At 40.4% G+C, this 24,489-nt stretch overlaps 1 protein-coding gene across 2 annotated transcripts in view; it reads right to left on the bottom strand.

Moving 5' to 3' along the window:
* Window positions 1-24,489, bottom strand: part of CEP85L (centrosomal protein 85 like) — a 105,957-nt gene that overhangs the window by 1,925 nt on the left and 79,543 nt on the right. For both annotated transcript variants that reach the window (XM_072141699.1, XM_072141698.1), the window contains exons 4-12: window positions 12,926-13,050; window positions 8,147-8,264; window positions 7,715-7,903; window positions 5,862-6,014; window positions 5,405-5,559; window positions 4,644-4,761; window positions 3,801-3,851; window positions 1,837-1,944; window positions 538-751 (exon numbers count right to left, since the gene is read on the bottom strand). In XM_072141699.1, the coding sequence (XP_071997800.1) occupies window positions 538-751; window positions 1,837-1,944; window positions 3,801-3,851; window positions 4,644-4,761; window positions 5,405-5,559; window positions 5,862-6,014; window positions 7,715-7,903; window positions 8,147-8,264; window positions 12,926-13,050 (1,231 nt within the window). The remainder of the gene's footprint in view (window positions 1-537; window positions 752-1,836; window positions 1,945-3,800; window positions 3,852-4,643; window positions 4,762-5,404; window positions 5,560-5,861; window positions 6,015-7,714; window positions 7,904-8,146; window positions 8,265-12,925; window positions 13,051-24,489) is intronic.

Here is a 24,489-nt window from a genome sequence, read left to right as displayed (position 1 = left end):
GTTTTCCTGATTCTTGGGTGTCCCTATTCTCACATGCATATTTATTGTGTTTATAAGGAATATGGGTTTTTTAATGGAATGTGAAGGAACTGACAAGCTATCACCGTTTGCGGAAAAAAAACATTAACTGAATAGATTTGTGGAAGGCTAAGTGGACATTTTACAAACTAGGTAATATCTTTGACTATCACTTTGTGCTATCAGAAAAACATTCATGGAAATTATAAAGCCTCATTTAAGTTGTAGCTTGCTTGTATATTACAAAAATAGTTTACAAATGTTTAATGACTTGTCACACACTCTACTTTGCTAGGACCTAGCTAGTAAAGCCATCTTTTGTAGTCATCCAGGGCAGAATATTCTGTTGAAGGAATCTGTGTCAAATGAACACTCCAATAGTGGGATAAAGAATATTGCTTCCATTTACAGACATTCAGCAGCAGTGTTAAAGTACCAAGTGTGGTATCCATGGATAAATACACACACTATACCATAAATACAGCTGTACTGGATAGTAAGAGATTTGGGTGCACTTACAATGAATGCCCAGGAGCAGAGAAAGATTGGGCTCCTTGCCCTGTACACGTTGATTCAGAATACTGCAAAGTGCTTTCAAGTCAAACAAACAGTGAGACATCTCTTTAAACAACTGCTCAGCCACCGGCATCTTCTCAGAGAGTGGTTGTCTGGACACCAGTAACTCTTCCAGCTGCTTGCACATGGAAGTATTTTCTTCTTTTAACTTCAGGTTCTGCATGGGGTGAGAGACAATTGTTTGAATACATTGCACATAATGTCTATATGGTCAGTGTGTATCCACGTTACACAATAAGAGCTTAGATTCTTAATGACCTAGTGTATTCCTACATAATAAACCAGAAGGAGACATACCACCAGGAAACATCTTTTTATACACCTGTCTAATGGATTTTTTTTTCTCTTCAAGTGCTGTTTTTTGTAGTAACATTCTTTGGTTTGCGATCTTGTGATCATTTCCTCTACGAGATGTTATAGAGTAAGATTAACATTACACAGTACAAACCCTCCTAAAAGTGAACAATCCACAATCAATTCATTTCTAAAAGACCACTTCATAAATTCTACAAAATGTGCAGCTCTTTTTCTTTACTACAACTTACGAATCAGTGGAATAAATGAAGAGATTACTGATCTATTGCTAGCTACAACGGCCAGACACACAAGGAATATTATATAATCTTCAGCAACTCTTGTTTTCTGTGGAGGAGCTTCCTGTCTTCCATCTCACAGACAGGTTCAGAAACACTTTCCTTTGTAACACTGCCAGGCAAACAAAAAGATCTCATGGCTAAAGCTGGAAGGATAAAAGAACTGCTCCACTATCAACCTAGCGTGTAAATACCAATTAGATGCTATGGACTGTTTCCACCACTGTATCTAGTAACAAAAAGGGACAGGCTGATGAAATGTTTTCTTCTAGTTTTAGCTTCCCCTACTGTCCAAATTCATTGTGCAGAAATGTTATAATTGGAAATTATATTACAGTGGATATGGAAAGTTCAGAAGGAGGAGAGGAGCTTGACTGTCAAATTTAGAAATGTCTTTAACAAAAAACACAGTTCACACAATGGATTTTTTGCCCAACGTTCTTGGTCACAATCTGTGGCAAAAACATTTTTCCATTTAAATCAGTGGGAATCTGCCGAGTCGTCTTTTGCTCGTTGCATGTTCCATCTTTTGAGCAGCTTCTCTCCCCTTGATAGGATCTATCAGTCAGACAGACAATGGATTTTGCCTGAGCAATAATAATACTAGTTATAATAATCTTTTATATATTGCCCATAAACAGTTACATACTTCCAATGAAAGTGTGTGCATCTTCTGAGTACCGTCTGCTTGTTCTGTAAATTTCTTCTCAAGATCTAAAACACAGGATCCTTGCTGGAACAATTTCTCTCTTAAGGTCTAGAAAGAAAAAGAAAGATAGGTGTTCTTATATTGGCTATACCTGCATATCACCTTTCTTGATGCTTCCTCTGTCGAAAATATTTGTATCCAACCCCAAATAATAACAATGGCAGAATATTGTATCATAAAACTCTACTTTGCCTTAGGCCAAATTCACACGAACATATGCCCGCCCGGCTGGAGAGGAGGAGGGGTGAGCACTCCCCTAATCATAGAGATGCAAGGGACATGTTCTATCTTTGCCCCCCGCAGTACGGAGCGATACGGTGCCTCACATGTGTGTCTATCACTCTATATGCCTATTGCCATCTATTGGGGACGTATGTTCGCCCGCAAGCTTGCGGCCATATATACGTTCCCCATACGTTCGTACCCTTCAGATGTTCTTTGGGTGACTACATGCCAAGACACTGCCCTGTATGCATATAGGGACCATGGCTGTGACAATGCAGATTGGAATCACTCAGAAGTAAATTTATTCATAAATATTCAGGGAGATATATTTACAGGAATATAGATAATATTTATCCCCTCTCCACAGGATAGGGAACAAATGTCTGATCAAGGGGGTCTGACTGCTTGGACCTCCTGTGATTTGCATAGCAAACAATCATGACACCCCCTTTTATTCCTTGTAATTTGACTTCCTCCATTCTGCTCCATCAGGTAGGTATCGGCACCCTTATTCATTTTTTGTACCCATATCCACCATTAGACCTGATTTCATTCCATGAACCCTCTGCCTTGACACAACATTGTACCCTGCTTTCGGTATGAGCAAACGCATTGTCTGTTATGGGAAGTCCTGATAAACTGTGATAAGCGGCTAAATTCATTTCCCAGATTTCTAATGCCCAGTGCTAAAGACTTCCATTTAAATATGTATGCATACTATACCTGATTTACAGGCACAATATGTAGTTAATCAAGTGGAGAGGACAGCTTGGTGCTCTGGCAGGTAATTATAGGAGTCTACTCCACCTCAGGTCATGTTTCCAGACAATGAATAATGAACTACACACCCAAATCCCTCCTGTTATAAATCATTTGCCAAAAAAACACTTCTGAGCCTTCTAAAAGCTCAGCCGCCTATCTACACTCATTTATGGTACCCCCAAAGGCAATCATGTCCACCTCTAGTTTCAAAGTAACTTTGTAATTTCAACTTTATTGATTTCCATAAAACTATTAAAACATCAAGAAAAGGGAAATAAATTAGTGCCACAGATTAATTACTAATTAACACCTTAATCAGGATGATGGACTGCAGCATTGGGCATGTTTTCAGCAGTATAGTAGGGATGTAAAAAATTATTTCCTCTTTAAAGGAATATCTGGGATTGAATGTTTATGGATGTGAAAATAATAAACGGGTGGCACTGCGTCAACGGCACACACAGCTACAGCCTCTGGCTGTTGTCTATAGTAGGCAGTAGCAGGAGATTTTTTCCATCCTGGACAATACCTTTAAGTACAGGGATTATGTGCATGCCAAAAATCTTGATTAGGACTTCTATTTATCATAAAATAATACAGTATAATATTGCAAGTTAAACCCTGACCAGGTGCAATTCACTTCACAGCCACTTGGAAGCCACATACACACATACAGTAGCATTTCCTTACACAGTCTCACAAAATCACGTTTCTTTCAAAGCTGCTTATCATGAGCAACAAATCTTGCATAGCAAAAGCAAGAGGACACATAATGACCTAATGCACTGCCATTAAACTACTGCTATAGGCCACCTTATGGATGTCAAGATATGCAATTGGGAGGGAGGCTATCATTTAAAAAAAGGGGTACATAAAAAGCCCATTAAGAAAGGTTGAACCTTGCAGCTGGATCTTACCTGTATTTCTGCAGTCATGCTATCAATCTGACTTTGCTGATTGTCTATAACCTAACAAAAAAAATATCTAGAATTATTCTCCTTAAAAATATAACATAAACATTAATTTGTACAGTGCATATTAGACCTGGTTAGAACAGCTAATATTACTACCCTCTTACAAGTTATGCTTCCTGCCTCCCGTATCAACCCCAACTCCCCACAACTACTAACTTTTACATTTTTAAAAAAATGTCAGTATTGTTCTTACTTCTTAGTCAGCGATTGTTATTTTGTATGCTTTCGTTTCCACAGACTGTAAAGCTGGGTGTACATGTCGTTTTTGGTATAGGCCCAGCGTAAATGTTGGGAAAGTTCCCAATGTATATGCTGAGTGTTCCCATTGACCCATACTGGAAGACAAAGGCATGGTCGTTGCCTCCATCCTGCTGAGTGACATATACTGATACGTAGCTCAGCAGGAGTGAGGATGCCGGTGATGTCACCGTCCATATAAGGATAGTGACATCACTGGGGAATACCGTTGTTCTCTCCACCCTCTGCATTCACCTGGAGGAGGGGTCACCTGGCGAAGTATCCCACTGTATAAGCATTCAGTGGGATACTTCTGCGCCATATGGAAACATCAGGAACCCGCCACACTTGTTTTTAAAACGTATAGCAAAAACAACGTGTGCTTACTGGCTTATATAATTGCAGGTTACCTTACACAAATGTTTCACTGCTCATAAATCAAACTATATTATAATAATGTTTTATTGGAGCATCTAAATTTGCTTTCAGCAGGTTTTAGGAATGAAATAGTGAGAAATTTTAGTTTAGTCTTCTACTTCTGGATCTTACTTTGTTAGCACGCTCAGTTTGCTCTCGAAGACGGTCATTTTCGCTCTGTAGTTGTTTTGTATCTAACATTGGGAGTCGAACACCATCCTCCAAGCATATTTGAACTTTTTGTTGTAAGCTGAAAGGACATAAATTATTAAGCGGGACATCATTATTGACAATGCAATGCTAGTGATAAGAGTTTTCAGGTCTAGTTGATACATATGAAGACAGGATTATTCTTTATTTTCTGCTAGATAACAGCCACAAAGAGGTAGAAATGCTGATGTCTGGAGACTTCTAAGGTGACCTGTACAGAGAGGTGAACTGTGACATTGCCTATAACTTCCTTTTAGGGGTCAAACCTGTTACTGTAATCTTTCCTGGTATAATAAGATAACCTGCACGATAATAAGTGTCACCTGCACGATTTTGGGTGCCTTTTAAAATAATGTTGTACAAATAACATTCCCTTGTAACTGTAGTGGCCTTGTGATTTCTATTTTATATAATAATAAAAAATCTTTCTTAATTTAGCACCATCATATTCCTCATAACATTATCACATTCAAGAATAGAAATGAGGACCCCTCAAAAAAGCTTACAATCCAAAGAAACATGCAAATGGAAGAGGAGAGGTTGTCAAGTGTAGGCCAAATGCTTGTCCAACCTACAGTTACCATATAAAGCTTGGTTGAAGTTTATAGGGGAAAGGGTCAGGCTAACTATTAATATACATACAAGTATATAAAAGGACAAAACATAATGATGGTGGGTTTTACCTTTGCACTGTTAAAACCAGCTCTTTTTCCCTCTGTTTCTGACACTCTATCTGTGCTTCTTTTTCTCGAAACTGTGTCTTGGAGTCATTAGCAAGTTTTTCTAGACGCTTTATGGTGTCTTTTAGTTGTTTGTTTTCTTCTTCTAATACCTGTAGCTTTAGACACAAAGCAGGAACATTGCATGTTACTTGTTCAATGTGTTTCTACAAATTTATAATGACAATGCAGTATGTGACACACATGTCCAATCATTGCATAGGTGCCGCTCTTTAAAAAGTATATTTATTCCAATACAGGTATCCTTTAAAACAAAGTCACCAGCTCAGCACTGACAAGTAGACTAAGCAATGACTATGCCAGTGAGCTGTGGTCCATGTCATCTAAGCAGCACACACCTCGGGTATCTCTGACAAAGGCAGGGCAGGTGTTCTTTATGAAGCAATGAATTGCTACTTACCCTCTCACTTTGCCTCTGCACATCATCAAGCGTAGGAAGGTCAGCTACGTATTTCTCTAGAGTCTCAATCCGCCTCTGCTTCTCCCGATTAAGCTCATTTTCTTTTTGACATTTTTTCCTCAGGCTGTTAATGTATTTGTCTCTAGTTTTTATCTAATGTAAGATCAAGGGAGACAAATCATTCATTTTTAAAGTGAAAGATATATTGTTACAGGCCAAACGCCCACTGATATCTTAATAGCTTTTACCATCCTAAGGAACATGGAATAAGAGTCTTCTCATTTGCATCCCACTGGAGGGATCCCCAATTACCATAATAGTGGTTCCCAATGTGAATAGTGTGCATGTTCAGCCACTGATCTTGGGGAAGTTGGTCCCTAGAAGTTTATTTACATCTGTTCACACTGGGAAACTTGCAGACACTTGTTCAGTGAATACATGTTAAAGAAAAAGCCCTCAAACTACTGACTGATATGCTCCAGTTTTGTATAATAGGACGTTTATGAAATACAACTTTTCTAAAATATTACAGGTGATGTCCCCATCATAATTTAGATTTTGTCAGGACAGCATTTCCCCTATAGTGGACAGTCCAGTGAAAGTTTTGTGCAAATTCTATGCCCACAGACAAGCTGAACTATTGGACACAACTGTAACTTTAAATTACTTCTACTGATCCCTCCTGAAATTAGGGAGAGTCCAGAGGACACGTGTACACATTAGGCGATTACCCTGCTGATTTAATTTAGGTTGTTTTTTTTAATGCGTTTTTGATGCATCGCAAAACCTTCAGCTTTGATCACGTGCTGAGGTTACATTGCATTTCAATAGCATCTGCTTAAACGCAGTGTAACCTCAGCATGTGATCAAGGCTGAAGCCTTTGCAATGAGTGAAAAACGCATCAAAAAATGTGACGCAACACCTTGTGTGAATGTGCCCTAAAGCTTTGTTCAAATTCATTTTTCGCTGCATTTTAAAATGACAAACATAACAGAAATATGCTCATGCTTCATGCTGAAGCATAATATAGCATTTTTTATTTTATAAAAACCGTTTTAAATTTGGTTCTCCAGATGCATTTTTCTTGTGCTTTAAAACCCCAGCAAATATACAAGGTCAAATTTCTGCAAAAATGAGACACAACCAAGAGTGGATGTTAATCACTCTCAAAAAATGCTCTGTAGTTAAAGCACATCCTCATTCTACATTATTAAAAAAAAGCTCTAATCCCTGACACATACGGCACTGTATAAAATGTTTCAGCACGGCTGATCACAACAGATGTTTCCTAGATATCCAGAGTATATCATAATGCTCATTCACCAGAGATTCAGCACCAACATCTCATAGATATATGAACAGAACGATAAGCAGAAGCGGGAAACAAAGGGCGACATAACCCCATCCCCAACTATCATTGCTTATCGCTCCCAACTACAGAGCCATCAAAATGGCAGCGACAGCAGCCAGTGTGAATAATGGCAGGTAATCTGGCTCCATAGATAATCAGCGCCATTCATCAGCAGCCGCACACTTTTATAATCAGGATCTCAATTCACAGCCAACAATTTCATCCTATGATAACAGTCAGATACCAGCCGGGTTTTTCACCCACCACAGGAACAGGCTTATTGATTTTATTTTTACAAGCCACGGTGCAAATCAAGAAAAGACGTCTTCATCAACATGTCAGTGCTCATTGCTTTACTATAGGGTGATGTCAATTCTTCAAACCACTTGATTTACATTACAAAATGTACACTGCAAAGAAGAATAGTGGGATGATCCCTATTATTATATACATGATCAGATGAATAGGGAATCGCTTCCAGGACAATTTACTATTGTATACCTTCTCCTCCATCTTTTTCATGTCATCACTGGGTTTCAGGGTGCCCGGTTTTGGAACATCACTGAGTGGCACAACTCCCATTTCAGAAGGAGAAAGCTTTCCCTCTAGTTCACCTCTGTCTCGGAGGTGGGGGGTTAACCTGTCCATTCCCAAGTTCTGCAGAGGTTTACAGCTTTCACATGGAGATCCCTAGAGGGGGAAGAATGACAACTACTTTAATGGTGGGATTTGCTGAACGTGACATTTAGGGGTTGAAGGCAACTGATGCAAACACACCTCAGGTTCTCAGATTTCTATATTTCTAGATGGAATAAAAATATAATTTTGTGACCTACTATGAGAATAGGAGATCTACTGCTAGATCTCAACAATTCTGCATAAGAGACACACTCTTGGCTTACAACGATATTAGAAAACAATGAAATAACCTACTTTGATCCCATGAATGAAGCCATCTTCTCCATTCATAACAGGACTTGTGGATGCTGGGTGAGTGCGTAACTCTCCTCCTCTGATGGCTTGTTGTAGGTGACAGATCTGTTGCCTTTGCCTAAAAAAAAATGATGCCATTTTATTAGAAATAGTAGATCTGAATGAATGAAATATTCTCATTGAATACTTTGTACTGTACAAAGTTGAATGTGCTGACAACAAAATCACAAAAATATCAAAGGAAATCAAATAAATTAACCAATGGAGGACTGGATTTGGAGTCAACCACAAAATTAAGCATCTCGGCAACCCACACAAGTGGCTCAGGACGTACAGCTCATCCAGGATGGCACATCAATACAAGCTGTGGCAAGAAGGTTTGCTGTGCCTATTTCGTAGTGTCCAGAGGCTGGAGGAGCTGCCAGGAGACAGGCCAGTACACCAGGAGGGGGCCGTAGGAGTGCAACAACCAGCAGCAGAACTGCTACCTCCACCTGCCAGAGCCCTGCAAAATGACCTCCAGCAGGCCACAAATGTGCATGTGTCTGCACAAACGGTTAGAAACCAAATCCGTGAGGATGGTATGAGGGCCCGACATCCACAGATGGAGGATGTGCTCACAACACCGGGCGAACGCTTGGCATTTGCCAGAGAACACCAGGATTGGAAAATTCGCCCTGTGATCTTCACAGATGAAAGCAGGTTCATACTGAGCATTTGACAGACGTGACAGAGTCTGGAGATGCTGTGGAGAGCGATCTGCTGCCTGCAACATCCTTCAGAATTACAGGTTTGGCAGTGGGTCAGTAATGGTGTGGGGTAGCATTTCTTTGGAGGGCTGCACAGCCCTCCATATGTTCTCCGGAGGTAGCCCTACTGCCATTAGGTACCTCGATGAGATCCTGAGGCCATATGCAGGTGCAGTTGGCCCTGGGTTCTTTCCAATGCAGGACAATACTAGACCTCATGTGGCTGGAGTGTGTCAGCAGTTCCTGCAAGACAAAGGCATTGAAGCTATGGACTGGCCCACTTGTTCCCCAGACCTGAATCAGACTGAGCACATCAGGGGCATTGGTTAATAAATTTGAATTGTACAGAACAAAGTATTCAATGGGAATATTTCATTCATTCAGAGCTAGGATGTGTCATTTAAGTGTTTCCTTTATTTTTTGAACAATATATTATATACATACATAAACACACATATATATTCTTTATACAGGCAGTCCCCGGGTTACATACAAGATGGGGTCTGGAGGTTTGTTCTTAAGTTGAATTTGTATGTAAGTCGAAACTGTATATTTTATAATGGAAGTTCTAGACAATTTTTTTTCTTTTGCCCCAGTGACATTTGGAGTTTCAAAATTTTTGGGGTAATTGGACCAAGAATTATCAATAAAGCTTCATTACAGACCCCGTACAGCTGATCATTGCAGTCTGGGACTATAGTAAAGCATCCAGAGAGAGTCACCAGAGGTCACATCGGGCAGAGGGGTCCGTCTGTAACTATGGGTTGTCTGTAAGTCGGGTGTCCTTAAGTAGGGGACCGCCTGTATACACATATAATTTTTTTTTTGAGAGAGAATTTCTAAATATACAGCATCACCAAACACTGCAGACATTTACATTGTACCAAAAGGAGATACTACCACCTAGTGGTATATTGGAGGTAATGTAGGTACAAAAGTTGTAGTGTGAATCATAAATGTCTTTACAATAGTATAAATAACCTAATGGCTCTATACAATTGATAAAATCACATGATAAAATGCTTACTGTAATCCCATAAGGTCTGCTCACACACAATAACCTTTAGGTGTATAAGACCATCTATTTGTGGGTAGTCTTTACCTCACAGTCAGCAGTACAGGCAGTGATGCCTGCCGCCATATGCCCTAATCCCAGTGACCTGAGGCTGCCAACAATGGAATGCTTTGTAACCAATGCATTACTCTGCTAATGTGGGCACACGTATAAATAGCCCACGGTTATTCTACAGCACAGCTGCTGTGATCTGCTAATCCACATCTTAACCCCAGAGAATGGCACCCGTGTCTGATAAAGAAAACATCAGCGCACAATAAATAGTTCCCACATGACCAGCAATGACATCTTCCCTTCCTTGTATATGTTTTCTGAGGTGTAATGAGCGGCATTTTTACATGGTAGTTAGTTGAGCTTCCCAAAGCGCTGGTGATATACTTGTAGCTGCCATTACAGTGTGCCGAGGCCTTTACTGTACTTTATGCGCCTTACTATGTTGTATATTCTAGATGTCTTTTGGCTTCAAGTGACACCCCAATATCTTCCATACAGTGCAAACCAAAGCCACCACCTCGGCTACAGTAATCCCATATCCCACTTGCAGCACTACAGTGCCCAATTCGCCTGAACCGAAACGTGTCGCAATTTTTTTTTTATTCATGTTTTATGAAATAAAGCACGAGATTAATTTTAAGATCGGAATTTCGAGATCTCTTTTTTGAGGCACTACAACCAACAAGCTTGGAATATCAGCAGTAATTTCTTTCATCTTCTTTGGTTTGGGAAATTCAAAAACTTTGAATGCTGAATAGAAATGACCTAAGGAGTCACAGGGTAGAGAGTAGTCACACTAGCCTGACCCCCCTGTATAAGTAATGACCCACTGGACAAGTACATCATGCGCCATCTTAAGTAGCTACCACCTGGACATGTGGTGATGTAGGGAATATTCTAGCATGACTCTTCCCCACCAGTGACTCTCACTAGTCATTTGAATACAGTGTTAAAAGATCTATTTCTGCATAATGTGTATCTCCTTTAATGTGGAAATCCACAAATCGCTTTTTATTCAAATTATTGACAGAGGCTACGGGGCGAGGAGTAGCCTGCACAAGCTGTTGGATACACACATGCATATTACCGCTACCGTTGGCACAGGAGCAAGCAGATAGCGCAAAAACAGCTTGTGCACGAGCAAGATCAGAAGCGCATCAAGGATGTGCAAGGAGACGAGGCAGCGGAGGCTACTGGGAGCTACTGTGGAGTCGCTTTTGCTCCCACTCCCCGGACAGGCTACTCCACACCCCAGTAACCTTTGATGATCATTTGCATAAATGGAAGAGAAAGTTGATTTCAGCTATGGCTAAATAAAAGGATTAGAGAAAGACACTTTAGAGCTGAGGACAGAAAAAGGAACCTACCATTACATCGACCCAATAGTAGGTTACCTTTAAGCTGGAAGCTCCCATGAAAGAGAGGTCAATGTAAATGGTGGATGATAACTGTAGATCTATATGGTACACTCACATGTCCGGCCTCTCTGACAGCTCCGGGCAGACAGGCTTTGTGTTGGCAGCATGGCTAGCGTATACAGTAGGTCACTCATATTGTAATGGACGCAGAGGTGAAAAGCACTAAGCACCAGCTGTTTCCTGCACACAGCTAGATCTTAGGAAAAAGCCCTTATTGTTACCTCACCTTCAAAAGCTGTAACAGTACAGCCTGGTCTGTGTGAGATTCAGAGCGCCAATCTCTCATGAGACCAGAGTTATTTACAAGGGTTTAGATCACATGTCAAGATATTTGGCATAATTCATACCAGTGTGTGATCATTCTCCAAATAAACACTGAGCCGTTCCATGACCCAAATACTTCCCTGCTTATTACTTTCTCTAAATACGTAATAATTAAAATATTTTCCTGACTGAGCTTATGGGCAGCAAGATTTACAGGATGAGCTGAGAAATAAACACTGGCATGTATCTGAGGATATACCCTTATCCTGCATCTCTACTGCTGATCATTACAAGGAGAACGGTCTCTACTTTGTTGTCACTTGAAGGATGTGTCCAGTTTCAGAAAATAAACATTAGTTTGTATAATGGAAATTATGTAATTTTCCCATATACTTCCTGTATCAATTTCTCACTGTTTTCTAGATCTCTGCTTGCTGTCCTGCTATAGAAAGCTTAATTGGTTACTTCCAGTGGACAGAGATCTGTAGATGGTCATGTGATGTCACACAGGTGCACAGCTCCTTGTAACCATAGGGGGACATTCATCATACACCAGCACTTTCTGCACCTGGCTCGGGGTCTCTGGTTCAGGAGCAGGTGGTCATTTGCTGCTCCTGATGTTCCGGTGTGTTGTAACTGTCCATATCTGGACAGATTTCTGCGCTTCATTTATCCAGGGTTTTCTTGCTGGATGTGACGCATTGTGAGAGTCAAAGGTCACCTGCCAGTATAAGTTTATGGACACGTTCAGTGCATACATCGGGAGCTTCCCTTGTCCATACATTGAACATGTGCAGAAAGAGGGATCTGGACACCTTATCTCTGTACATAGCCAAAGACAAAATAGTGAACATGCACGATTATGGCCCTAACTTGGGGCTCATGATCCACATTCTTATGCATCCCTGATAAATTATACACTTCTCTATCTTGTGACTATGTGATTTAGGGACAGCCCATTTTAAGTAGACCTCCAACCACACTTTCCTGTACAATCTGACATCGGCCATGGAGAGATGTAACTACACATTGGAATGGTACAATTTGTCCACAGGGAGTTGTTGTATCAGTTCTGTGCTTATATTATAACTTAATGGCAAGTGTTTGAGATTTGCTTTCAACATCCTCCAGGGCTTGAATCCAAGACCATCACTTACTCAGGGGCAATCCTGATCCTTTATCTGTTACTGCCCCTTTCTACAGGTTTCTTCAATTTCAGAACTTCAGAGCACAAATCAGCCAGTTACATGCATGGATGTTCTAGGATAAGTGTAATTACCTGTCAATTACAATCTCTTTCTGTCGTATTAACCCTTCTTTGATCTTCAGCAGGGACTCCCACTTAGAGACATCTTGACTCAGGGGCACAGAAGAAAATGATGGCCGTGTTGGGGTTGTTCCTGCCTGTACAAGACAAATGAAAAATATGTAGCAGTTAAAGCAAGGCCCTATTATACTCTTTGGTCTTCATTGTCCCGCTTCCCCAGGTTGTGCAAATGACTAGACCCCTTTCCTATGTGTAAAATAAATGGTCCCCAGAACAAGGAGTCATTGTTAGCTAGGGAGAAGGGAATAGGCATCATAGAAGGCATCATAACAAACAAGGGATCTGAAGGGTAAATGCAAAACACCAGGTTTGCAGATGTGTTGTTATCAAATATAAAAAGTGCTCTTACAAGAAGGGTAAAGGTTTCCATTCACCACAGACAGGTGTCAGACGAGCTCTGTACGTGTCACACATCCATGTAACCACAGAGGTGGTTAATTCACAGACAAAAGACTAAGGGAGGATATCGGCCTCCATAGCGCATGTTTTGAAAATCTTTCCTCAAACCTCTAATAACACTAACAGATAGATATGAAGCTGCAAGATCACTAGGCAGAAGATTTGTAACCATAGCATGTACTGTATAATATCATGGCTGTCAGAATTAGCCCTTGTGGAATGAAACATGTTATTATATATTATATAATATCATGGCTGTCAGAATTAGCCCTTGTGGAATGAAACATGTTATTATATATTATATAATATCATGGCTGTCAGAATTAGCCCTTGTGGAATGAAACATTTTATTACATAGCTTCAAGAAACAAAAAAACTGTGGAGCTAGATCTGGAAATGTCACATTTCAGAACATGACATTCCTGGAGACAAAAGCAAGAACTTCAGCTTCACCTCCCGCATATACACACAGTTATACAGGGTTATGGCCTCAGTAAAGTGCATTCAGGGCACCAAGCCAACACACAGGCCATACATAGCCATGAATACTTAGTGTGGTAAAGTGGTAAAACTTTAAAGGAAATCTACCCTGAAAATCAAGCATGATAAACCTGGGACACTTACACAAAGATCCAAGCACTGTGACTGTAGTAATCTTGTTATATTTTTTATCCATGGCCTCATTCCTTCTTAAATCAACTTTTACATTTATGCTAATGACCCTGAAAAGCTTCTGGGCGGTTTCCAGAGCCCCCTCCCTTGCTGCATATTCACAGGCTGTTACACTGTGCAGGATCACCCTTACCCCACCACACTGTGCGGAAACTTCCTCTGCTGCAGTGAGATAACATCAGGAAGAAGGAGGGGGAAGTGCTGATGCAGCGGAGGGTGAGACAGTCTAAAAGCCTGTGAATCCACAGCACATTAGCTTAATTTTAAAAGTTGATTTTAGAATGAAGGAGGCCATGGATAACAAATATAAGCAGATTACCATAGTTACGGTGTATGGATCAATGGGTAAGTGTCCCTGGCTTATACACGCTTGATTTTGATGCTAGATTTCCTTTAAACAAAGGTTTTTTATTTTCTTTAAGATTTTAAATCAGATATTTATTTCCTGATAATTCTTCATCTCCTCAATTCTAAGGCTATAGGCCTGCTAGTATTTGTTTTATTTTTCAATCTTGTCGGACAAAGAGATCCTCTCTCTAAACACTGGGTTCACAAGGCCAACTACTATCTTGGTTTACATGGCCACATAGCGCAAGTGTCATAAAAGGCAGAAGGGGGAAAAGCCTTGACAGCAGGGTCATAGGGAACAAAAGAACAGTTGGAATCAGAGTTTCCATCCACATTAGGAAATGAGGATTTTGGCTAATATGTATGCCACCTACCTGAATGCTTGAAAATAGTGCTATTTGCAATATTTAAAGTTACTAGAACAGTGGTGGCGAACCTATGGCACGGGTGCCAGCGGTGGCACTCAGAGCTCTTTTTATGGGCACCCTTGCCATCACCCCACGGTAGAGTTTGCCAAACAGGACTCAAGGCCTCTTGCAGTCCCAGGCAGCCCAGGGCCCTAGAAGGAAGCTACAATGATAATACAAACTTCTTTCTACTGTATTGGTGTCCTCAGGTGCCTATATAATTTAAACCTGTGAAAGAGCAGGGGGTAATAAGTTACTGCTTAAATTGTCGCATTGGCACTTTGTGAAAAATATGCGGGTTTTGGTTGTAGTTTGGGCACTCGGTGTCTAAAAGGTTTGCCATTACTGTACTAGAATATAGATTACTAGGTACTGTGTGTCAGTGGCACGCATATACATTTATAGGTCAGCACTGGCAGTGATCATATTTAGAAACAACAGGCAACACCCCCACCCCTTCCCCATGATTTGGCTGAGCTTCTATGGCTCTTAGAACCCCATTACCCCTGGCGACACCCAGCATGGGCAAAACATATCTATACTAGTCTTAGTCTCCAATGTGAATCTTCTGAACCTTTCCATCTTTTCTCTTCCTGCTAGATCTGTTTATATTGAAAACCTAATGAAATATGACCTTTCAATAAAACAGAAAATGCTGTGAAGTATTAGAGGGTTGAGCAAATGAGATGACACTTAAGAGAGTTCATCAGCTTGTATTTATAGGAGCAACCTTGCCAAATACTTAGTAGTTGACACATTTCAAAATAGCGCGATACGCAGAGTACAAATGAGTGCTAACAGAATGATGGATTTTCTGTGCAGGCGAGTGCTGTGCCTTGGAGATTCAAGGAGCGTGCCATTACGTCTTAACCCACGGTGGCATCGGACCACTAAGATTCTTCTCATGGCGTTAGGCTACAGGTCTGCTTTAGCATTTACAATTAAAGCAACTCTCACAATAACAATTTCACAACAAAATGTATTATTCATATTGGCAAATATTTAAAGTGTCCCTGGTGTTGTTTACGCATCACGTAAAGCATCACATGGCCTAAGAGACCCAGTACTGGGAGGACAGCATACTTATTTACCTTTATTCTACTATACAGGCTATATGAGTATGCTGAACTGCCATAGACACAGCAGTTTGGAGATGGTCATCAAAGGGAACCTGTCATTAGGAAGGTTATTGTAACATGATGACAGGTTCCAATAGCTTCTGGCAAGTTGATTTAAAAAAATGCCTTTTTTGTGCATGTGAATAATTCCAGTGCTTATTTATTGTTTGTTTAACATTACCTGGCTCCCTGCTAGCAGTGTGTGGAGAGTCCCGGTACCTGTCATGTAAAAATTACCTTCCTCATGACTATTTCTCTTTACAGGGATATTACCATAAAGACACGATTCTTAAATATACTCTGGATAACAAAATAACATATTCTCTAATTCACGGTTATTAACAAAAATAAAGAGTTTCACAGATATAATTCCAACCCGTCTCTATCAGTCCTGGTGCATACAATTTTTGGTGTCCCTGGATACCACCGTAAATCTTCTGACTATGGTCTGATTCTTCTCATGAATAGCTTCTCTTCACATTGCAGTGCTCTCTGCCTCTTGCCCCTTTCCCCTTTCCCTTGCATTACAAGACCAGCTCAGGCACAGGCACTTCCTGGCAGCCGATGGCAGTGTGCAGAGACTTACTCTACTAGCTACAGACAAGATAAGTGTTTCATATAAGATAAATAAAAGTGTAGATAAACCTGTACACTGACAATCTAAGCACATTGTCAGCACACGGTATGTGATAGCACAAAGGAATCATGAAGTGTCTGCTTATAGAGTCTCCGTCCACAATCTGGAATCTTACACTGACCATCTATCACTGAGTTATAGGAGCTAAAAGAGCAATAAACCTGGGTAAAATTGTAAAGTAAGGGGTCGAAAATTATCTTTATTGTGTAAAATCACTAGGGGATTAAAATATGAGAATGTTCTTTCATGTACAAACCCCTTTAAGGTCTATGAGAAATCTTTCTTGGAATAAAGTTCATAGATCCAGCTCTTCAACAGATTAGAACCGCCTTTATTGTATTAAATCCATGGCGTCCACAGGTAAAAAACAGGTAAGTAACCGAACAGTCAACATGTTGGGTAATCATGAGTAAGAACACGCTATAGTGCTAGAAACGCGTTGACTGTTCGTTTACTTTTAAAACTGTTTTTTTACCTGTGGACTTATACGACACCCCAGCAGCAGGAGGGATCCGTGCACTCACGGGTGACGCCAAGGATCTAGGTGAGCTGGAGTGTTTGTGTATGTTCTTTTGGATCTTTCTTGGAATGCCTCGAGACATTTTTAGTTTAGAGGTCATTGCGCAGAGAGGGGTTTATAGATGATCTCTTATTGGTTCCTATCGGTAGGTTTTTTCATATAGGTGACCTTTCATTGTGATAAAGAATTAACTGCAGAAAAAAGATCTCCAGAAAACAGAGTGTAAGACTATTCTTAGGTTCAGTAGCCAGTGAGTAAACAAGAAGATATCTTTGTAAATGAAATGTAGTTATAGATATAGAAAATAAACTTAAATAGCACCAATTCTTTAAAAAAATTCACTCAACATAAAAGTTTTATGTTTTGAGTAATGCTTTCTGCATTTGACATTCCTGTGGACAGCAGGGCAACAGTGTTTTGTATGGGGTTCAGTAAGGTCAAGGACATACCACAATGTCTTATCTGTGTGGGGACATTGGTGTTGAAAGAACTAAATATATAGGAATATTTGGAGTCTAGTTAGATTTGTAGGATTAGAAAGTGAAGAGCTGTCACCATATTGTACAACGAAGGTTGTATTATTAGTCTCTGTTAGGGATGCAGAACAATAAAGTGCTTACATTAGCGAGGAGGTCACTATACTGCTAGAAGCCAGATAATAAGATTTCTCACAGTAAATAGTATAAGATAATATATAACTTGTGATCCCAGCTGTCAATATCAGATCAGTGCGGGGTCCAACTTTCTGAACACTCAAGAACCACCACATCCCTGCCATAGCTCTGTGCCTTCCAATGGAGCTCACTGCAGCTCAGTCCTGTTAAAATGCTACTAAATCTGCAGTACCAGTGGCAAACCACTACAAAGTGCATGGTGCTTTCCTTAATAATGGGACAACATGCCATCTGGAGTGAGTGGCCTCTAGATTTAACCGGACACTGGCGTCTGTCAAGTGTCTGATCCCCAATGATCTGATAAAGACAGACGAGCCATTCATATTATGGTCTATTAATTTCAATAGGAACCATACAACATACTAACCTCTGCTCACCATACCAAACCCAGGCGCCATAGGCGTGCATGGTGGGGACACATATCTGGCCGCAAACTTACCGCCAGATATAGGTCCCCACAACGGCCCACGTGAATGGGGCCCAAGTTAAAGATGGATTGCACAAAAGTAAACAATTCCTCTAAAGTACAAGACCAGTAAGGTGGGGGTTATTAAAAAGCATAGCATTAGGCTAAAAAAGAATAGAGTACACATACCACTATAACTCACCAAAAATAAACTTTGCATTATACACATTTACAAATACACCGCAGTTGTACAGTTAATACATTCTTAAAGAGGTTTTCCCTCGCCTACCACAGCAGTCCCCATCTCCTAAGGGAGAAAAAAAGGGAACCTGTCACCACATTTGCATATATACAGCCAATGACAGGTTCCTATAGAACTCTATTAACTGACTAAAACAATTTTAAGCTATAAGAAGGGTGTCACTTACATCCATAGAAATCACCTTTTATCTTATATTACCTGGCATCAGAGGGGGTTTCCTGCTCATCCAGGCCCTCCCATCTAATCCTCCCCATGCCCTATGCCTCCTTACTGGTCACAATTCATGTCATGTGACCAGAGTGACATTATCTCAGGTCCTTTAACCTCTTAACAATACCAAACTGTACCCCATGCATTTATCTGACCACATGAAGTCTTAGCATTTCATGCAACTACATACATGGTGTACAGTTTGCTATTCTTAGAAGGACCTGCAATGGTGTCACTGGTCACATCTCATGAATGTAGCACAAGGCACAGTGTAAAAAGATTACACAATATTTGCCATCTGTATGTAGAGCTTTATATGTCTGTAGTTGAATATTAGTAGACAGTCCCTAAGTACAAGGAGGCAGAGCAGGTATTTGAAGAGACACCGAGCTGTGGTTCACTGACCACCAGACATGAGTCAGATAGCTCCTATCAGAAATGAACTCTGCACTGATCAATGATCCCTTTATATTTGGACTAGTAGTATTCCCAATGGCTGCTGCCTGGAAAATCTCTCTTGTGCCAAGTTCCATGTAAACACGGCTTGTGAGAACATACATTACTGGCTGATGCCATCATGTTTCCTACTATTGGGAACAGACTCGGTCCCTGGGCTCCAGGACAAATATTAGCAGCATGACAAGTGAAAACAGAGGCTGAGAAACCAACTGATCTTTATGACTTGCTAAGCAGAAATTACACAGTACTGCATTGCCATTTAATATGAAGGTGAATTAACAGGGAGAGGTGAGAGTTAACACCCATGGGCATACATAAAAAGCTCCAGCTCCAGGTCTGATCCTGTTTTTCTGCAAAAGACATACAGCTGAAGCTCTACCAACCCTAACCCCATGCTGACAGAAGCAAAATTTGCAGGGGTGAATCAAAAAGGTGTAGAGACTGGGCAGCATTGCAAGCGCCACTGCAGCAAAGACTGGCAAGGACCACCAGAGAGGAGGATTCCCACGAAAGAAAATTCTCACATTTAAATCACCTAGTGATCTTAACACAAGAAAGATCATTTTAACCCCTTAACCTTTACAATTTTACTCAGTTTTATTGCTGTTTTAGCTCCTATCACTCTCTAGGCTGCTCAGTGCAGGGTGTGGGTGGGGACTCTTTAAGCAGAAACATTATTTTACATCTAGTTCTGTGTGGTGACAGTGTGGGTACATTATCAGGGTACAGGTGTACATACACTTTCATCTGGCTTCTGACATTGTACGGACACACTGACACAGAGGCGCAACAGATTTTTACACTGTTACACTTTGAGCTCTGCTACATCTCACAGATATGTGCCTGCCTCCCCTTTCTCCGGATCACTTATCTCCTTGTAGGTTGTAGTTTGCAGCCTCCCTCTCTCCCCACAATCTCCTTGCAGGAAGTGATCAGTGAGTGTCTCTGTGCTCCGTGCAGGGGGCGTGGCTACAGGCACACAGCAGAGAGAGACAGAAAACTCATCTGCATGATGTCACACAGAAATCCAAGATGGCGGCCACTCGACCCTAAATCAGAAGTTACAGGGTCATGTCTAGGGGCAACTGAAATTGTGTACACCAGGACTGATAGACACAGATTGGACTTTTGTTATCCTGAGTACATATAAGAAACTTGTCTTTGTGGGAATAACACTTTGACCAGGCCCTTACGTTTTTTTTTGCATTTTAATTTTTCACTCCTCACCTTCACAAATGCATAACTTTTAAAAATTTTTCCATGTAAAGAGCTGTGTGAATTCAGCGAGATTAGTGAAAAATAAATTTGCAACATTTTCTTGTAGGCTTATTTTTAACAGCTTTCACTGTTCTCCCCAAATAACATGGCGTGTTTATTCTTGGGTTCGGTACGATCACGTGGATACCAAATTTATATAATGATTTCTTACATTAAAAACCTGCTGTACCAAAAAAAATAAAAATCTTTATTTTGCCATGTTCTGGCTAATAACTTTTTCATACTTTGGCATATGGAGCTGTGTGTGGTGTAATTTTTTTTAAGACTTTTGATGATGTTTTCAATACTACCATTTTAAGTAGGCCTTTTGATCACTTTTTGTAGAATTTTTTTTATATTTTGCAAAATGGCAAACAAATGGCACTTTCAAATTTGGGCGCCACTTTCTGTTAAGAATAACTGTTATTAAATTTTGTTAGATCGGACATTTTGGGATGCGGTGATAACCAACATGTTTAGGATTTTTACTGTTTATTTATATCAGATCTAGGGAAAGGGGGGTGATTTTAATTTTTATATTTATTTATTTTACTATTTTTTCAGACTTTGTAGGGTTCTTCAACCCTAACTTGTCAGATTGATCCCACCATATGGGGATTTTCCACATCATCTATTACAATGTACAGATCTCACATTGTAACGATTTAAGCCAACAAGGTGGAGCCCATGCTGCGTTTTTTTTAATGCTGCCAGCAGAAGGTGAAGGGTTAACACCTGTGACTCTGGAGGTAGATGTTACCGGCAAACACGGCCCACAGCCCTCCCGCAGTCTATGCATGACGTAGTAATACGCTAAGCGTCGTTAAGGGGTTAAAGGTTAAATAGCTTAGTCTGTGTGTTGTGTGGTTGAGCGTGTATTCTCCGCTTTAGGGAAGGGGTGCCCTTTACTGGGGCAGATTTCTCTCCGTTTTGTATCACTGGCAGATGGAATTATCCTGTGTCGATATTTTTGTGCTGATTGTCAATCTTCTATGATTGAACCCTATACTTCCCTGAGGTGGATGTTTTGTCTTTTGTACACTGTTATATTCTTGAAAACTGAAAATAAAGTCATTTTTTAAAAAAAAGGGGGTTAAAGGGATACTCCGGCCTCCACCAAGCATTGTAATTTGCTGGCAGCTTGCTGTAGAGAAATAGATTGGGAATCCCAACATACCTTTATTATTTGTGTCCGTTTTGTCATTAATGATATATTCCCAGATGAATCTGTATGCTAATAAGGCTGTTGGTGTGCACAGGACTTGTTGTCTGTACCCGGATAATGGCTATTCTCTTCTAAATAACTTACCACATCCACCAAGACAAATCTCCTGCTTATGTCTGAGAGTGATAGGGTCCATGCTGAAACAGCAGTGCACTGGGTATTGAGGACATGACCTTGGTTGTTGGGGAAATAACCTGATGGCTACAGAACTGGAGATACAAGACATAGTTCAGAACATAAGTTGCAGATAGAGAAATATGCAGGATCCGGATCTCTATCTGCTTGTATCTACCGGCATATTTCTTGGTACTATCAAACCTAAGATAGGGGCATCTGAAGAAAGGCCTCGCCTGCAAACATGACTCTGCTCAATCTCATATAACTGTGGAACAGATTTGATAGGCGAGTTTTTACATAAAAGAGGCCCTGCTAGAAAATATATTTTTTACCCTACTTTAGGGGGCTGGTAGTTAAAGTGGTATTCCCACGAAAAAAAAAAAAAAAAAAAAAAGAGTTTCTTAAATGTAATCACGATAACAAAATAACACATTCTCTAATTCACTGTTATTAACAATAATACAGCATTTCACAGATATAATTCCAACCTGTCTCTATCAGTTCTGGTGTACATAATTTCAGTTGCCCCTAGACCCAACCCTGTAACTTCTTACTTAGGGTCGCAAGTTATCTTGCTTCACGGAGCTAGTCTCTCTCTCTCTGCCTCTAGCCCCGCCCCTTGCATTGCCCCTCTCACTGATACACAGACATCCTGCCAGCATGTACACAGACAGTTAAGTTATTTTTCTGGTGGGGGGAGAGGGGCACAGCAGATCTCATAGTATGTGTGTTGTGTGTAGTTGACATGTATCAAGAGCTGGAGAGTAATTGTGTGTAACAGGCATCTCATCTCTCTTTCTAGGTGTCAGTGTGTTTGTACCATGTTCAGAAGGTAAATGAAAGTGTATATAAACCTGTACCCTGATAATCTAACCACATTGTCAGCTCACAGAACTAGAGGGATCAGAATGTATCTGCTTACAGAGTCCCCGCCCACACTCTGGAATCTTACACTGACCATCACTGAGTGATAGAAGCTAAAACCTCAATAAAACGGTAAAGCAAAATGGTAAAGGAAAGGGTTAAAAAATTATCTTTATTGTGTTATAACCACCAAGGGCTAAACATTTTAGGAGCTTTCATGGGAAAACCCCTTAAAGTAAGATCTGGTGTCAAGAGTCCCTATAACTGTTCCACAACAATATCCACAAGCAATATACCGATGTTAATTTGACTATGCATTTCATTCTTGTGCTTGTGCTCTTGATATAGGTGTAAATTATATTAATCTGTAGCATTACATTAGTCCTCAGAATATACACACAGCCTGCTCCTATGTTTAGCAGTACTTCTGTGTGTATATGTATACATATGTATAAACATCCAACATTATTAGCAAGAAAACCATCCAGTAACTGGGCGGGGCATAGAGTCTTCCACAAATCACTACAGAACCTGAAAATATCCATTTTATGCCAATTCAATGGAATATTCTAGGAAGAGCTGTGTTCTTCAACAAAGCCCACTGACTCAAGAGGCCCCCAAAGTAGCTTAATGTTGGGACCATTAACAGGATCACTCGTCAACATAGACCTACAAGTTGACAGAACCACTATAAAAATGGCCAAGACACAATTCTATTTCCACATTCAATGTACTACATGAAAGGCAGAGAATGTACAGAACCGGACAAGTAATTCAGCCATCGTAGATTTAATAACCTGGTACTCAGGCTGAGAAGCCTAATATATGCGCTGGCAATGCAGTTCATTTTATGTATGCCAACACCTAATTATTTTGTTATTATGGCAAACGCTCTGCTCAGAAAAGGTTACACGATTAGAGAAATATTCCCTTCATCTGTCAGACTACAACAAGAGCAGAAATGCTTTTCTCATCACAGAAGATAAAGCACAGGCGCGTTCTGCCTTGCAGGCCATGTATGACCTTCACCGTCCATGACGCTAGTTATCTCCCTCCAGTTATCTCCGCTGGTACCACTCACTCTCACAGTCTGTCACAAAGTCCTACTAATCTTCATATTCTTGGAAGTGCTTTCCACACATGAAAGACACATGCACCTCATTGCGCTGGATCCGTGGGCTGTCTACAAACAATGACTGTGGAGTATGGCGACAGCTTGGACATGTTTAAGGATTGGTTTTTAGAATAAGTGGATAAAATTGATGTTTATCTGAATGGGTTGTTTAGGCAGCAAGCATGTACTGCATATTTCTGCAAGCCCCATACAGATTAAGAAACAGGTGCAGAAAGGTATCACACAAAGGACATGAGGCATGGGCTCATTCAGTCTGGAAAATACCACATGATGCCAGGGAGTATAAGGAGTCCCTGTAGGACTAATGTCTTATATTGTAAACCTGCTTTCAGGTAACAAACTAGCTTGTGTACAACACACTTATGGGTGTTGTGACACACCCCAATCACAGGTCACATCATGGGATGCCCTTACACTAGAGAGCCTCACAGTACATAAAACCCCACCCGCCTAATCAGACGGTCTCTTTACACTAAATTCTACTGAACTAGCACCAGCACCCACTACAACCTTTGCTGCCACCACCTATACATTTCTTATTAACCTATAATAGGAAGGCAAATAGACTTCGTTCTGCATAAATTCAATATTCAGGAATTCAACATTAAATACATAAATTCATAACAATTTAGAAACCCAAAATTTAGATAACCCAATTAGCTTTAAGGTTAACTAACAATAATACCAGTAACTATCTTTTCAGGAGCTCAAGTAGAGACCTAAATTTTAAAAATTAAATACACAGATATGCAGTGCAGACACGAAAAATACAAATTGTTATATACAAAAAAAATAGAAAAACCTTT

This window comes from Engystomops pustulosus, chromosome 3 (assembly GCF_040894005.1).
Source record: "Engystomops pustulosus chromosome 3, aEngPut4.maternal, whole genome shotgun sequence".
Classification (NCBI taxonomy): domain Eukaryota; kingdom Metazoa; phylum Chordata; class Amphibia; order Anura; family Leptodactylidae; genus Engystomops; species Engystomops pustulosus.
The sequence above is the reverse complement of the archived record's forward strand: the minus strand, read 5'-3'. Positions and strand labels throughout refer to the sequence as shown.